A 15,463-nucleotide genomic window follows, 5' to 3' on the forward strand; every position below is an offset into this window, starting at 1 on the left:
TCTCGCTGTTTTCCAAATCTGTTTTATGTATGCAAAATATTATTCATTGTTTAAGAAAACAATATACAGGTCACTTAAAATGTTTTGTACTGTAATCATGGGCAATTGGTTCAACTCCACTAGAATTGGTTCAACTCCACTAAAACTGATGATTGTCCATCCTGTATTCCAAATATTTGTTAGAAAATTGTGAGTTTATTTTGCAAAAATGAAATGGCTGAAACTAGCTAAAACAAAGGACATCTGCATTCCTAATTGCTTACTGAACTACATGGACCAGCTGGAGGGATTTCAGTGGAAGCTAAATGGAATGCTCTGGACTGCAAAATATAAATCTCTTTCTTTTTATCTACTATTTATCTACTATTTATTACTTTTCACAGAAACATTAAATGGTTTGAATTGGAAGAAACTTTAAAGACCATCTAGATCATATATATCCAACATTTTCCACTTGACCAGGTTGCTCAGACCTTCATTCAACCTGGCCTGGAACACCTCTAGGGATGGGGCATCTACAGCTTGTCTGGGCAACCTGTTCCAGTGCCTCACCACCCCCACAGCAAAGAATTTCTTCATAATGTCTAATTTAAACCTGCCCTCCTTCAGCTTAAAGCCACTGCCCTTTTCCTATCACTATACACCCTTGTAAATAGTCCCTCTTCAGCTTTACTATAGGAAATACTCTGTCTTCAGCTTTCATATAGGCCCCTCTAGGTACTGGAAGGCTGCAGTAATGTCACCCTGGAGCCTCCTCTGGTTCTCCAAACAGAACAAACCCAACTCTCTCTGCCTTTCTTCACAGAAGAGGTGCTCCAGCCCTCTCTGATCATCCTTCTGTCCTTCTTTGGACTGTCTTGAAAAGGTATGGGCTTTCTTATGCTGGGGGCCACAGATCTGGAGGCAGAACCCCAGGTGAGGTCCATGAAAACATGATCTACTGGACATACTTTTTTGATGCAGACCAGGGTGTGATTAGCTTTTTGAGACTGGTTCATATTCAATTTTTCATCCAGGAAGGAACTGAGTTGGATAGATATAATAAAATGATACATACTTATTTATCTGACTGACAGTGACAAGTAGCATTTAACATGTACATGTGCTGTAAGCGTCTTCCAAAAACCCACATTTTCAGGACTTGGTTAACATGAACATAGCTTTTTCTACTTTGTCAATTCCTCTCTCTTGTTCTATTACTCTTCACATATTAAAATCCACATCAAACAACAGAATGTTATGTTCGGGTTCATTTGAGATAACGGTTGTAATGAATATTGATGTCTTCATGCAATTTATATAAAAAGGGAATTTTAAAAGCATTCGGAGAAGTTAAAAGAGCACATTTAACTGACTTTTAGTGAGAATTCTGGCCCTAAATGTGAGTATTGCACAAAGTCCCCTAGGAAGTAAACTGAAGTGTAGTGGCATGTGTGCGCCAGTGATTTCTGTGCATATAAGCACTTGCAAATTTTAAATTCAATCACTGGTGATGTATGCTGTTAACTTACTGTGAGTCTGCAGATATATATGTACTAACTTCTCAAATAACAGATGGCAGTTACCACTGCCTTAATTAGGTGAAAATGCTACAAATCACATTCACACTTGAGAATGTGACTGTGCTATCTATTGTGCTAATAATTGACTGAAGTGAGTTAAATTCATTCAAAATATCCATAGGTGTATGGGTATAAGCAAAAGAACAAGCAACAGAACATTTACGTATTACTCAAAGTACTACACAGAGAACAAAGGCCAATTTATCAAAGAAATCCCTCTTTCAAAATAGGCTGTCAGGTTTCTCAAGTGCTTCAAGAAAGCACCCTTCAATCAATAAACTTGAATGAGGATTTCAGAGCATTTTACATTACCTCTGCCAAAAACCTTTGATGTTGCAGTTTACCATAGGAATACTTTTGTTGTTGCTGTTGTTGTTGCTGTTGGGCATTTTGTTTCATTTGGTTTTGGTTTTGTTTGGGGTTTTCTTGTTTGCTTACTTGTTGGTTTGGTATGGTTTTGCTCTTTTTGTCCACTCCTGTTCTCATGCTTACTTTATTCCTATGGCAGAATCCCAAACATGGCTTTTTCAAATACATCCATAACAAAATGAAAACAAAGGCTACTTTAATACTACATGGCGGGGGGGGTGGGGGGTGGGTGTCAGGTAACAGACCATGCAGAGAAGACAGAGTTACTGAATGCCTTCTTTGCATCAGTCTTCACTGACAATACCAGCCCTCAGGCATCTCTGACCCAGGAGATCAGGGTAAAGGAATCCTCCCTTGGCCAAGAAGGATTGGGTTGGAGAACACCTAGGCAAATTTGACATCCACAAGTCCATATGCCCTGTCAGGATGCATCCATGAGTGCCAAGAGAGCTGATGGAAACCATGGAATCTGCTCATGATCACCTTTGAAAGGTCAGGGAAATCAGGAAAGGTGCCTGAGGATGGGAAGAAAGCAAATATCATCCCAATCTGCCAAAAGGGTAAGAAGGAGGACTAAGGGAACTACCAGCCAGTCAGCCTTACCTCAATCCCTGGAAAAGATAGAGCTACTCTTTCTGGAAGCCATCTTTAGCCACATGTATGGCAAGGTGATCAGGAATAGTCATCATGGATTCACTAAAGGCAAATCATGCTTGATCAACCTGATTGCCTTCTACAATGAAACAACTACCTGGATGGATGAGGAGAGAGCAGTGAATATTTTCTAACTCAACTTGAGCAAGTCTTTCAAGACTGTCTCTCACAACATCCTCAGAGGCAAACTCAGGAAGTGTGGACTGGATGAGTGGACAGAACTGTAACAGAAAACTTGCAAGCTCAATCCCTGAGTCACAGATTTTTTTTTTATTATTTTTTTTTTTTTTTTTAAAAACAAAACATTTATATTTCACTGGTTGTCTTAAGAGAATTATGTCCACTTGAAATGAAACAGAAGTGACCTCTCAGTCACTGCCTGGAATATACGATTCATAGTGAGAGGAACCCCTCTACTGGTGGAAGTACAGAACACCAAACATGGAAGTACTGTATAGCAAAACAGAGTTATCCCAGGCTGGTCTCAGTCATGGGAGAGAGATGGCACTTTTAGGGAGCAATTCATCTCCCTTCGAAGAAGACATCTAACAAAAATAAGTTTTCATGTCCTCTTATTCACACTGACTATAGATAAAATAGATGTTTACAGCCTAGAGTCTAAAGCAAGTATGAAAAGTACGATCTAAAAAGTCTATTGTTACACAAAAACTCACATCTCACCCCCTAACCTGCCTGCAAAAGGAGCACATAGCATGGTATAGCATAGTTGGCTGATACTGAATTTCAAGTATGTCATTGATATTCATTAGTTTCTATCAAGAAAGTTACGAAATGGATTCATGTGGATATATTGAATAGATTTTATTTTGATCATCAACTTCTGCACATTTACACTGAAAAATCAATGTAAATTTTAAGGCCACCATGGTTGCTGTTACTTCTAAGAATTTGAACATGTGATTCTCATGCTGCCTCACTTCTCAATTTGACAGTTTCTTCCTTTTTTGCTAAGGTATTTTGTCATGCATTTGTGCCTCTGGGTGAATTCTTAAAATAGTAAATAGGAATTTTGCTCTTTTAGTCACTTCGCTTTATCAAATTCCTTTTCATCTTTCCCTTGTTTTCCCCCATATCTTCTGCAGTAGTTCCCTTCTGTGGTCATCCCTTTCTTCAGATAAAGTCTTCCCAAAGACATGTCTTTCAGGAAGCTTAGCAACATAAAATCTCCATCTCAAGTGTCTGTTTTCTGGTTTATGATTTATATACTTTAGTGACACTGTGCCTTCCAGTTACCTAGTTTGTTACACTGGTGATCAGTTCCCACTGAGATTGCTAGATGAGCTGTCTGAATGATGTGATGAGGCTCTACCTGTCTGGTGTTTCTCTACCTGTTCTGGGTTTTCCATGACACAGACTCTGAGAACAGCACAACCAGGAGGATTTCTCAGCAGGAAGAATCTGCACAAGCTACATTTCGAACATTCCCCAGAAGAATTCAAAAAGCTTGGTAGCATCTGAAAGGGTTTCAAATACTTAGTGAAGAGCAGCAAAAGTGTTTATAAGATATCTTCATACTTAACATAGTGCTGTAATGCAATGTGTTTTACTAGGATTTTGTATGCCCCAAGGACACACCTATGCATACTTCTGTCCCTATGCCATGAAATTTGTTGCCACGGAAATACAAAAACCAGGCTGTAACTAAGAGTAGGCAAACCCATTCATGCAAAATAGTATCCAGACTCAATCTTCAAAATGGATTGTAGCCATTTTTATGCTTTATACTGACTTAATATCTTTTCTGTATCATTAAAGTCTTTCCGCCATTTATATCCAATGCACAGAAGCCCCAGCTCATCCAGTTCAATGCATAATTTGGGCACAGCAATTTCAACAGCATCTCTGAGAAATCAGATTAAACTAAATTAAACTAAATTAGATTAAATTATCATTAGTATTCTTTGTCTTTTCTTGCTTTCTTTGAATTTATTGGCAAAGAAGCATTTTGTAATTAACTGCAGCCCTTATTGTATCACCTTCGTTCTAAATATTAAAATTTTGGATGATATGTAAATATCCTCTGAGGATTAATTGAATGGAAATCTTCAGATCAGGGAGAATTTAGAAAGAGCAGCAACATCTTACAACAGAGACTGTCTATGGTCCTGCTGTCTGAGTAGCTTCTCCTGCTGGAGAAAAGAAGCTGACCTCAGCCAAGTAAATGTGGGAGGGCATGTAAGGTAAGCCTGCTGTGTGTTCATGTGCATGCACATCTGCTCTTGTGGATATTGTATTTATTTACTGTCACAAATTTTCCTGTGTTATAGGCTTTCTAAAGTTAGTCCCTTGAAACCAAAGAAAGAGCCCTCTTTTTGAGTATGGAGTATTTTCAAGTAATGGCTTATGGAGAGCAATTTGAAACCAATTACCTCTTAAAGGAATATATTAACAAAGGATCATGATTATAATTGATCCATGTATATATTTCTATCTTCCTCCTATTTATTTAATTTACATGAATGTAAGTAAGATTGCAGAACATTCTTTAACAAGAATGCCTTTCTGTTTTTAGATTTGAAGACTTGACCTTCTGTTTCCTGCTAAGTCCTATACACAAATGGTCATGTTGCATGATTAGTTCCTAGGAAAATAAAAGCTCTACAGAATTGCCAAGACTGTGTCATTTTGAGGTAAGTATGGCTATTGTTAGAGGTTAACTGAAAAACACCATCACTTTTAACATATCCCAGAGCCTAAAGACAGAAACTATTGAATGTTACAAAACCATGCTTCTCCTCAAAATTGCTGAAGTAGCATTTCTTTCTTGAGTTACAAAGGTATTATATAATAAAAAGGAAAAAGGTATTTTGAAAATTAAGGAAAATTATGTTTCTGGTTTTAGTTTAAATGATAATTTGCCTGTTAGCAACTGTCTGTATACTTTCATCAAGAGGCAAAGCAAATGCTCTTTCACTCTGAGAGAACATGATAGACAAAGTAATCACCTGGAAAATTACAAAGTGTAAGAACATGATGTAAAAAGTATGGGGTCAAATAAACTGTATTCCCATAAAGATGACCAAGACCAAGTTGCCCTAAAAACAACTGACAGGGCTGTAGGGTAAAATTTTCCAAAGTATTCACATAACTTAGAGTGCCAGTCCTGTTTTCAAGTTAATGTTTCCTTAGAAATAATACTGTCTTTTAAAAGGAAATTATTTTTTCTCTTACTCACCTACAAATGTTATAGAAATAGAATTTACCATCCTAAATCTGAAAAGTTTTGATAATTTCTCCTCATTGCCTAAGCGCTTGTAATGCAAAGACTTTGCCCCTGTATATCTTCAGAACTCCATATCCCAAAGAGAAAGATTGATGCATTCCTCATACCAGTTTTTTCTACTACATTTCATTACAAGAAGGTACTAATAAATGTAATCATGAAACAGTCACACAGTGGTATATAAGGAAAAAGAATTGAGAAAGAACTTAAATTAAAACCAGGTTAATAAAACAGAAGTCAAAAGCTGACATGATAGAACAGTAAAAGTAACCAATTTGAGTAACGAGATGACTCAAAACCTCTTTAATAAAACAGATATAAGGAGATGAAACAATATAAGGTTATTATTAAAAAACACAGTGTTCAGTGAGATGTTTTTATAAATAAATTCTTCTTACCTGTTATAGTTGCTTTGTTAATAGATGCTTGGTTACACATTGGTGATCGTCTATTGAAAAGAAAATAAAAAAGGTCTAGGCCCGATAAACTTACAGATGACTGAACAATGTAATAGAAAACACATTACCTTGGGAAATTATTTTGGAATGGACTACACTGGCATTGCCAAAGTTTATTTACAGCAGATATTTCTTTCTGGTGTAGAAGAGAATTCCTAACTGACCTCCCTGAAACCTCTCTGCAGATTGGGGACTGCAAGACAGGAATATTTTAGGAACTTAAAAGTTTATTAAAAGCCTGCCTAATCATATGTAAAGCTTCTACCTAGTTTAAAATTTATATACATAGTTAGCATTATTCTAACAAGTCTTGCACTTCTCATTTTCTTTGACTTGAAATGTTTACTTTAATTCTTTTTCACTCTACTATTTTTCATGTACATTTCACACATTATTTTGCATTTACCTTTCACAATAAGCTTTCAGGAAAACAGTTCAGTGGACTGTTCTGCCCACTGAAGAATGCTATAAGATACTGGACTGACACTGATGCATAGGGATGTGAGTTATGGATGATTGAAAGCAGGGAACACATAAGGTCCGCATATTCCGATGAAGAGACATGGAAATATCTTTTAGTAGCATTGCATATGCAATGGTAGGCCACTGTCTTTGGAATACTAATGACTTCTAAGCTCTAGAGATGCACATTTTGGATGAGGGAAATGACTGCATTACAAAATTTGTCAGTGAAGATAACATTAACGTTCACTGTGACACTTTAACACAATTGGAGAAAGATCATATTTATAATGTCTAATTTATAATTATGAACTACTCTGCATGAGTGGGATGTCACTATCTTGGATGAGTTAGGCAGAGTTCTAGGTTCGGATCACACAAGTAGCTCTCACTGACTGCAGCTGTTTGCTCACTCGGGATCATTTGCAAGACTCAGACTGTGCCTGAATCATCTTTGAATATGACATATGACCAACTTACTTAAAATCATATAAGTTGCACAAAACTACCCCAAGTTTATGTGAGGACAGCAATGCAACATCAATCAGAAGGCAAGGGGTTGTTGTCTCAGTTATCAAGAATAACATCCTCAAGGGATTAATAAGCTAATTACTCATGCATGTTTTATACAGGTTCAGTGCCACAGGCTGAAATCTGTAACATCTAATCATCATTTTTAGTATACATTAAAAAGTATCACTGCAAAAATTTCAGTGGCCAAAAAATGACACTTACTTGCTGGGTGCTCGATCTTGTAAATTGGTTAATGCAGCAAAGTTATTCCGTACAGTACGCAGGCTGGCCAGCACCTGGAACAGACAAAGTGGTTTCAGTATAAATGTCTGCACAAGTGAGACTGATATATCTCTCCTCCACTGTGCTGAAAGAAAAAGGAAAGGGCATTGCAAAATAATTGCAAAAGGTTTCCAGGGTTGGTTAGTCTGCAGCCTTTGACCTTTATTTAACAATAACATGTCTGTAATAGGAGGGTATAGTTTATTTCTTTTTTTTCCCCACATAAACAACTCATTATTTGTTTAAATGCAAGTTTACTTGAGGAGGAGGAAAGTTTTTCACAGAATACTACTTATTTCCTTAAAATTACCATAAAAGTATTTGAGTTTGAATGATATTAGCCCTTTCAAGCCTAATACTTCATAGAGAAGAAATAATTACAGAATCTTCCATTTGCAGTTCAGTCCCCACAAACTCCAAAGGACAAAAGGAGTAAGATTGTCTAGACTGCCAAGAAAAGTAAGTGCATCTCCTTTAAGATGCATAATTGATTTGGGGACTTAGTGCAGAAGATCAGAAAAAGAGGAAGGTATCACCTCAGAAGGGGGAAAATGTCTGCAGGTTCTTACAAACTTTACACATTGGGAAAAGAAAAACAACTTCCTTTCTGGACTTAATTTCATGCAAGACATCATATAGGAGATGCAGCAGAGGAGTGTCTTCTTATTATAAGTGGCACAGGCACTCTCTTCTGAAGGCAGCTGGATAAATGCAATAAATTTTGTAGCACATAAGAATAAGAAGATGAACCTCTCTGACAAGGAAGAGCTAGTTCAGTTGATGTCAGATAGGAACCATGAGTTCTTTGGAACCAGACTGGAACTGGGAGGAAGCAGACACACTAATCACTGGTGTGTCTGCAGAAGTTACTCTTCTTTTTCTCCCAGCCCAGACTGGGCTGGTTTCCTAGTGAACTCACCAGAGGCATAATGAAAACAGGAATGGGAATATGGGTTTTAGAGGTATGATTTGAGGAGGACACAACCCTCTTTTCATAGCACCTTAAATTTATACAGGGGATAGGAAGGGGATGGGAGACTGAAAAGAATAAATTAATGAAAACTTGTAACAGAAGATACTCAGAAGTTAATAATAACTGGCATTGTTCAAGCTATTGTAATTAATTACCAAATGAGATACATAATAAAAATACATTTGTCTAACTACATGGCATTAATTTCATTACATTTTTCTTTCCAAAGATCAGGAGGCACACTTACATATTTTACATTCAGTAAGGAATAAAAATAATAAAATTTAATTAAAAAATCTGCTATCAGATTTGCATGCCCAGGGAACAGTGACACCAAAAAATACTGTATTTCGATGTTTCATGTAGACAGATGGAAATCAGGCATGAACTGAGCAGGTGAAAGATGATCTTGGAGTTCAGAGATCCAAAAATGAGCACTTCAAATACAGTGAAAAACTGCTGAAGCATGAAAATATTGTAAAAGGAAAGTATGAGTTGAAGGTGGAAGGAAAAGGAAAGCATAAACAAAAAAGAAGTTTGGCCTATTAAGATAAGATTCACATTTTAATGACTGAAGTCCATTTTTACTTCTCTTTTGTCAATCTGCCTGGGTTCAGTTTACATGTATCAGGATGCTGAGATGGTTTGCATGTCCTAGTATTTTCAGAGAAAGGTATCTATATGGCTTCCAGAGCTGTTCCAGGACATGAAAAAATCAGTTTTCCTGGCTTCAAGTTCCTACTCAATAAACCCTGTTATACTCAAATTGGCTGCATATGCAGGTGCACTGAGAATTGGAAGCACATAATTAAGGTAATGGAGTGACTCCTCAGAGAGTGACCTCAGGTCACTCATGCTTCTCAGATCTGCCTGTTCTGAATGGCAATGAATGGCTCTAAACCTGCTGCACAGAGCAGTTTCAGACAGGTTAGTAGGCTAGACACGTTGCCATGTGAAAACATGAAGATAGCTGTGGTATGTTTTGCATCTGAAATAACAGGACATTAAACAGCTGAGATGCTGAGGAAAGAAGTGTGCAGAGCTGCAAGGTTGCTCAAGGCCAATTGTGAGTGGAGGTTAACAAGGCTTGCTGGACCCATGCTTGAGTCCCAGACAGGCTGCAAGGGTGTTTCTCTGTGTGCTCACCACTATGCACATAACCAGAATTTTCTAGTGTCTGAAATAATAAAAATCTGTCTTTTTTCAGAAAGCAGAGTCTTGACTGTTGTTTTGTATGTCCTCTTTATTCTTCAGGTCCAAGGGTGAAACGTCCAGCACCTGCCCACCATCCTGGATGCTTTAGCAATAACGCAGCACAAGTCTTACAAGGAAAGGCTGAGGGAGCTGGGGTTGTTTGGAGAAAAGGAGGCTGAGGGGGACTTCATCACTCTCTACAACTATCTGAAAGGAGTCAGGTGCAGGTCGGTCTTTTCTCCCAGGTCACAAGTGATAGAACAAGATCACAGACTCACAGACTCACAAAATTAATTAGGCTGGAAAAGACCTCTGAGATCATCGAGTATAACCTTTGACTGATCACCACCTTGTCAACTAGACCATGGAACTAAACGCCATGTCCAGTCTTTTCTTAAACACCTGCAAGCACAGTGACTGCACCACTTCCCTGAGCAGTACATTCCAATGTCTAATCACCCTGTGAAGAAATTCTTCCTAATGTCCAACCTAAGCCTCCCCTGGTGCAGCCTAAGACTATGTCCTGTCATCCATCACTAGTACCATGGGAGAAGAGGCCAACACCCCCAGCCGCAAGCTCCTTTCAGGTAGTTTTAGAGAGTGATGAGATCACCCCTGAGCCTCCTCTTCTCCAGCACAAATAACCCCAGCTCCCTCAGCCTCTCCTCATAGGACTTGTGCTCCAGACCCTTCACCAGCTCTCTTGCCCTTCTCTGGACCTCCTCCTTCCTGTATTGAGTGGTCCAGAACTGGACACAGTACTCAAGGTGTGGCCTCACCAGTTCCAGTACAGGGGGAAAATCAGGATGCCATTGGCTTTCTTGGCTATCGGCTCATGTTTACCACCACCCCCAGGTCCTTTTTTGCTTTTACTTTCCAGCCATTCTGCCCCCAGCTTGCAGTGCTGCCTGGGGTTTGGCACTTGGCCTTGTTGAACTTCATTCCTTTGGCCTTGGTCCACTGATCCAGCCTGTCCAGATCCCTCTGCAGAGTCTCCCTGCCCTCCAGCAGATGAACACTTCCACCCAGCTTGGTGTCATCTAAGGGTAGACCTGATCCCTTCACCCAAATCATCAGTAAGATAGTGAACAGAACTGGGGCCAACACCGATCCCTGGGGGGACACCGCTAGTGACCAGCTGCCAACTGGGTCTAACTCCATTCACCATCACTCTCTGGGCCCAGCCATCCAGACAGTCCTTAACCCAGGGAAGAGCGCACCTGTCCAAGCCATGTGCTGCCAGCTTTTCCAGGAGAATGCTGCTGGGTGTCAAAGGTTTTGCTGAAATCCAGGTAGACAACATCCACAGCCTTTCCCTCCATCCACTACGTGGGTCACCTGGTCATCAAAGAAGATCAAGTTGGTCAGGCAGGAGCTGCCTTTCCTAAACCCTTCCAGCTGGGTCTGATCTCCTAGTTGTCCTGTACATGCCATGTGATGGCACTCAATGATCTATTCCATAACCTTGCCAGATACTAAGGTCAGGATGATAAGCCTGTAGTTCCCTGGATCCTCCTTCCAACCTTCTTTTGGATAGCCATCACACTGACCAACCTCCACTCATCTGGGACCTCCCTGGTCTGCCAGGACTGATGATAAATGATGGAGAGTGGCTTGGCAAGCTGTTCTGCCAGCTCCCTCATCACTATGAGGGATCCCATTTGATCCCATTTGTGAGCATGTAAGTGGCACAGCAGGTCACTAACTGCCTCGTCCTGGATTACAGGGGGGTCTACTGTGCTCCCTGTCCCTGTCCACCTGCTCAGGGGGCCGGTTGCCCTGAGGATCACTTGTCTTACCGTTGAAGACTGAGGCAAAGGTGTCACTTAAGTACCTCGCCTTTGGTGATGATATTTCCCCCCACATACAATAAAGAATGGAGGTTTTTTCCTTGACCCTCCTTTTGTTATTAATGAAAGCACTTTTTATTATCCTTTGCAGAAGTGGTCAGCTTTTGCCTTTCTAATTTCCTTTCTAGACAAGCTAATGACATCCTTAACCACTTCCTGGGCTGCCTGTCCCTTTTTCCAAAGATGAGACATCTTCTTTTTTTCCTTGAGTTCCTGCAAAATCTCCCTGCTCAAACAAGGCAAATCATCTTCCCGACAACTTGTCTTTTGGGACAAATGGGCAGTCTGCTCCTGTGCCTTTAAGAATTATTTCGTACAGTATGTCCAATCTTCCTGGGCCCCTTTGTTTTTAAGGGCTGATTCCCAAGGAACTCTGCGAACCAGTGTCCAGGGTAGAGGTTTTGTTGTCACCCCTCCTTTATTCACCAAGTACTGAAAACTCTATTATATCATGGTCACTGTACCCTCCGTAAATAGCAGGTCTAGCAAGGCATTACCCTTGGTAGGCTCACTTACCAGCTGCAACAAGAAGTTATCTTCCACACACTCCAGGAACCTCCTAGACTGCCTCTTTTATGTATGTTGAGTTTCCAGCAGACAGGTTGCAGTCTCCCATGACTGGGATGAAACTACTTCAAGTTCCATCAAGGGAAGTTTAGATTGGATATTATGAAAAATTTATTCATTGAAAGGTTGGTCTCCACTGGAACAGGCTGCCCAGGCAAGTGGTGGAATCACCATCCTTAGAAACATTCAAAAAACGTAGATGTGGTGCTAGCCGACATGGCTTAGTGGTGGACCCAGCAGTTTTAGGTTAATGGTTGGACTTGATGATCTTGGACATCCTTTCCTACATAAACAATTCTATGATTCTATGATTATAAAAGCACATACTTTGACAGTTTCTGCAAGTGCAAGCCATCCTCACATACACTGCAACCAATGTATAAGTGAAAACAAAAACTTTGGTCATTGGCTACAATAGATTTAAACATCTTGATTTCTTGTATAACGGTATTAATAAGTGTATTATATTAGAAGTGCATAAAATATTATTTCAATTTTCCACTATATTTTCTGTAAGTGACAGTTAAATCTGCCCACAGAGGTTCTACTTGTGATTATTATTTCTAGAGTTAGATTTGTGAGCATAAAAGCAATTCATCATATGCAAACTGCTTTAGGTTTAATCTCCCAGTAAATACTAATGTTTTCAAAGTCAAGTTATATATAAACAGTTGCAAACAGATTTTAAATATTGAACTTTTTTTGGTAATTAAAAACCTACAGATTCCTTAAGTTTCAAATCCCTCAAATTATTTTGTAAAGTAAAATTCTATGAATAATTAAATTACAGCAGTTCCTGTATATTACAATATAGGGAAATGCAACTGATAATATCCTTATGATAGATTTTTTTTTTTTTTAATTTTAGCTTAAAAAATTCTCCTCTAGTAAATATAGTAAATTATCATGACCTGGGACCAGCTTCTATGTGGGGGACACAGTATGCCACCCTGCCTCCATACAAAAAATGCAGCTGCACTACCATGGGGATATGCTGAATAGAATCTGAAATGCTAAACTAGGTTTATTACCACCAGGTGGCTCATGATCAAATGAAACAAGCTTCCTAAACAAGTGAAGAAAATACAGATGGTTTGAAATAACTCAAACATGTGTTCCTCACACTGTGATGCACACAAAAAATGTATTTACATGTTAAAATATTGCTTTAGGAAGACATTAAAATGGTAGTTTGTATGTGTGGACATTGCACTGGGAGATGTCACCCAATTTCTGAAGTCCTGAGCGAGGTCCTAACACTGCTAAAGTAACTCAGAGGGATGGGCTCAGTGCTTCACTGTGGACAAAGTCCGTCAGCAGGCCCCACTTGGAGATGAGATTTTGCATATTCTATAATTTTTAGATAAGGGTTATGTCCTAAGAGTCTAATCAGATGTCACTTTCCCTCTATTAGGCACACTCTCTCACCTGCATCTCAGTTTCTCCTGTGTCAGGGAATGTGACACAATCACTCACCCTGTGAGTGCTTTTCTCTTGTTCCACGCAAATAAAACCAGGTTGACTTAAATGACTGCTAACAGGGTTTTGCATTGAAAAAGCTCTCAATCAATCAGTTACAGTGCCTTGGTGCAAGTAGCCATAGCATTCAACTGCTTTTGCTCTATTTGCTGAAGTACATCCATTAATGTCAACAAGAATACAAAACTGCCCTTAAAAGAAAGGAAGTTTTGTCCCAGGAAAAGGATATCCATAAATGGAGTGTACTGTTTGCTTTTTTCTAGGGAAACTAGAACCTAGTAATTTTTTTTGTAAAAAAAATCAGATCACAATGAACAGAAATGATAGTAAATATTACTGGTTTGCTTGAGCATCATAAAATTTATATATTCTTCTGTACTTAAGAATTAGGATTTCTGCTTCCTGAGGAAATAAAACCAGAAGTGTGTTGACTTTTTTTTTCTGTAATTTCTTCTATTCTATTCTATTATTGTTGAAGTATATTTAATATTTGAGAGACTTCAGAGTATTTTTATAAAATGCACTTGCTTATCTTTTCTCTACTAATAAAAGATGATAGTATTACTCATATTAAGAACTTGCTTCCAGTTTTATAAACACTGTAACTGTTTACAATATAATTAAATATCTAATAAACTATTAAATAAATATTCTTTTAACAGCTTATCATTAGACCAGAGCAACCTCCATATTGAGACTAACATTGCACATTTCTTATTTGAGACTCCTGTGTGACTCAGCCTTTCTTTTCCCATTCACCTTCAATCAATATGACTTTGTAATTACACTGAACTGACTTTCATTCCTATCTATTTCAGAGTAAAACCTATCATTATGAATTCAAGGAATATTAACTTTTCCTACATGATAAGACAGCTCTATTGTGAAAAACTGTGAAGTCTTTATCTGAATTGTAAAGAATTTTGAAGTGATACTTTATAAAACAGAATCTGAATAGAAAAACCAAACACATGGTTTTGCAAAGGAATGTAAGTATTCTGGGTAAAACTTCTCATATCTAGAAATCACATATTTAATGCATAAAATTTGTTCAAATGAAGAAATTGTAATTATAAAAAGTAATACAATAACAGCAGAGATTTGTCTTCATTATGACTGCCTGTTACAGTATTTGAAAAGAGATCAAAGCTGTTTATTGTGCTGTTGTACTTCAACTTTTCAGATAATCAAAAACCATTAAGAAAGAGAGGTGCAGATAACAAGAGTAAGAAGTTTATGATTTTCTGTTTAGACATTTTTTCTTATTTCAAGCAAACATATCTTATACAATAATAATGATAAAAAAACCTGGTTTGGCCATTTAGTCTTTAAATTACAAGATCATGTGAGAAATATGGCAAAATTGTTCCTACCTGAGCAAACGGTGTCACAATCAAGTCATCTCCATGTCTGAAAAAATGAGCAGAGTTGTGAGTTAGGTATTACCAAAAATTTATCTTGTTGCTTTAACAGGAAGAAAATCAGCTCTTAAAATGTACTGTCAGTAACTCCAGCTTTATTCTTCTGCAATTACACAGTACTATTGCTTTACACATTCTATGAAAAGCAAATGTGAACTTAGTTATTGCACAACTGCCTGACATGTCTATGGGATGGCTGACAGACCAGTCAGTTTCTACACTGCAGGTTGGGCAGGTGACTGACCACCCAGGACTATTCTTGAGAGATTTCATCCCAAAGGATGGAGGTGAAAGTTCCAAAAATGACTCCATTTACCAGCAGGCTTGTGAGCACTGGATGGGTGACTAACAGCAGATGGCTGGGCAGTGCATCACAGATGAATAAAAACCTAGTAAAACTTTCAAACTAATTCAGACTTCTGTAGCTAGAGGGGG

General features: G+C 38.4%; 1 protein-coding gene across 6 annotated transcripts in view; it reads right to left on the reverse strand.

The window, feature by feature from the left end:
- Positions 1-15,463, reverse strand: part of PDE4D (phosphodiesterase 4D) — a 388,091-nt gene that overhangs the window by 81,964 nt on the left and 290,664 nt on the right. For 5 of the 6 annotated variants that reach the window (XM_050330054.1, XM_050330055.1, XM_050330058.1 and 2 more), the window contains exons 3-5: positions 14,981-15,017; positions 7,485-7,558; positions 6,228-6,277 (exon numbers count right to left, since the gene is read on the reverse strand). In XM_050330054.1, coding sequence (XP_050186011.1) covers positions 6,228-6,277; positions 7,485-7,558; positions 14,981-15,017 — 161 coding nt within the window. Of the gene's footprint in view, positions 1-6,227; positions 6,278-7,484; positions 7,559-10,931; positions 11,004-14,980; positions 15,018-15,463 lie in introns of those variants that run through there. The other variant, XM_050330059.1, reaches the window with a different exon arrangement.

The sequence above is a fragment of the Myiozetetes cayanensis genome, unplaced genomic scaffold (genome assembly GCF_022539395.1).
Source record: "Myiozetetes cayanensis isolate MyiCay16 unplaced genomic scaffold, myiCay2020 scf4, whole genome shotgun sequence".
Lineage (NCBI taxonomy): Eukaryota > Metazoa > Chordata > Aves > Passeriformes > Tyrannidae > Myiozetetes > Myiozetetes cayanensis.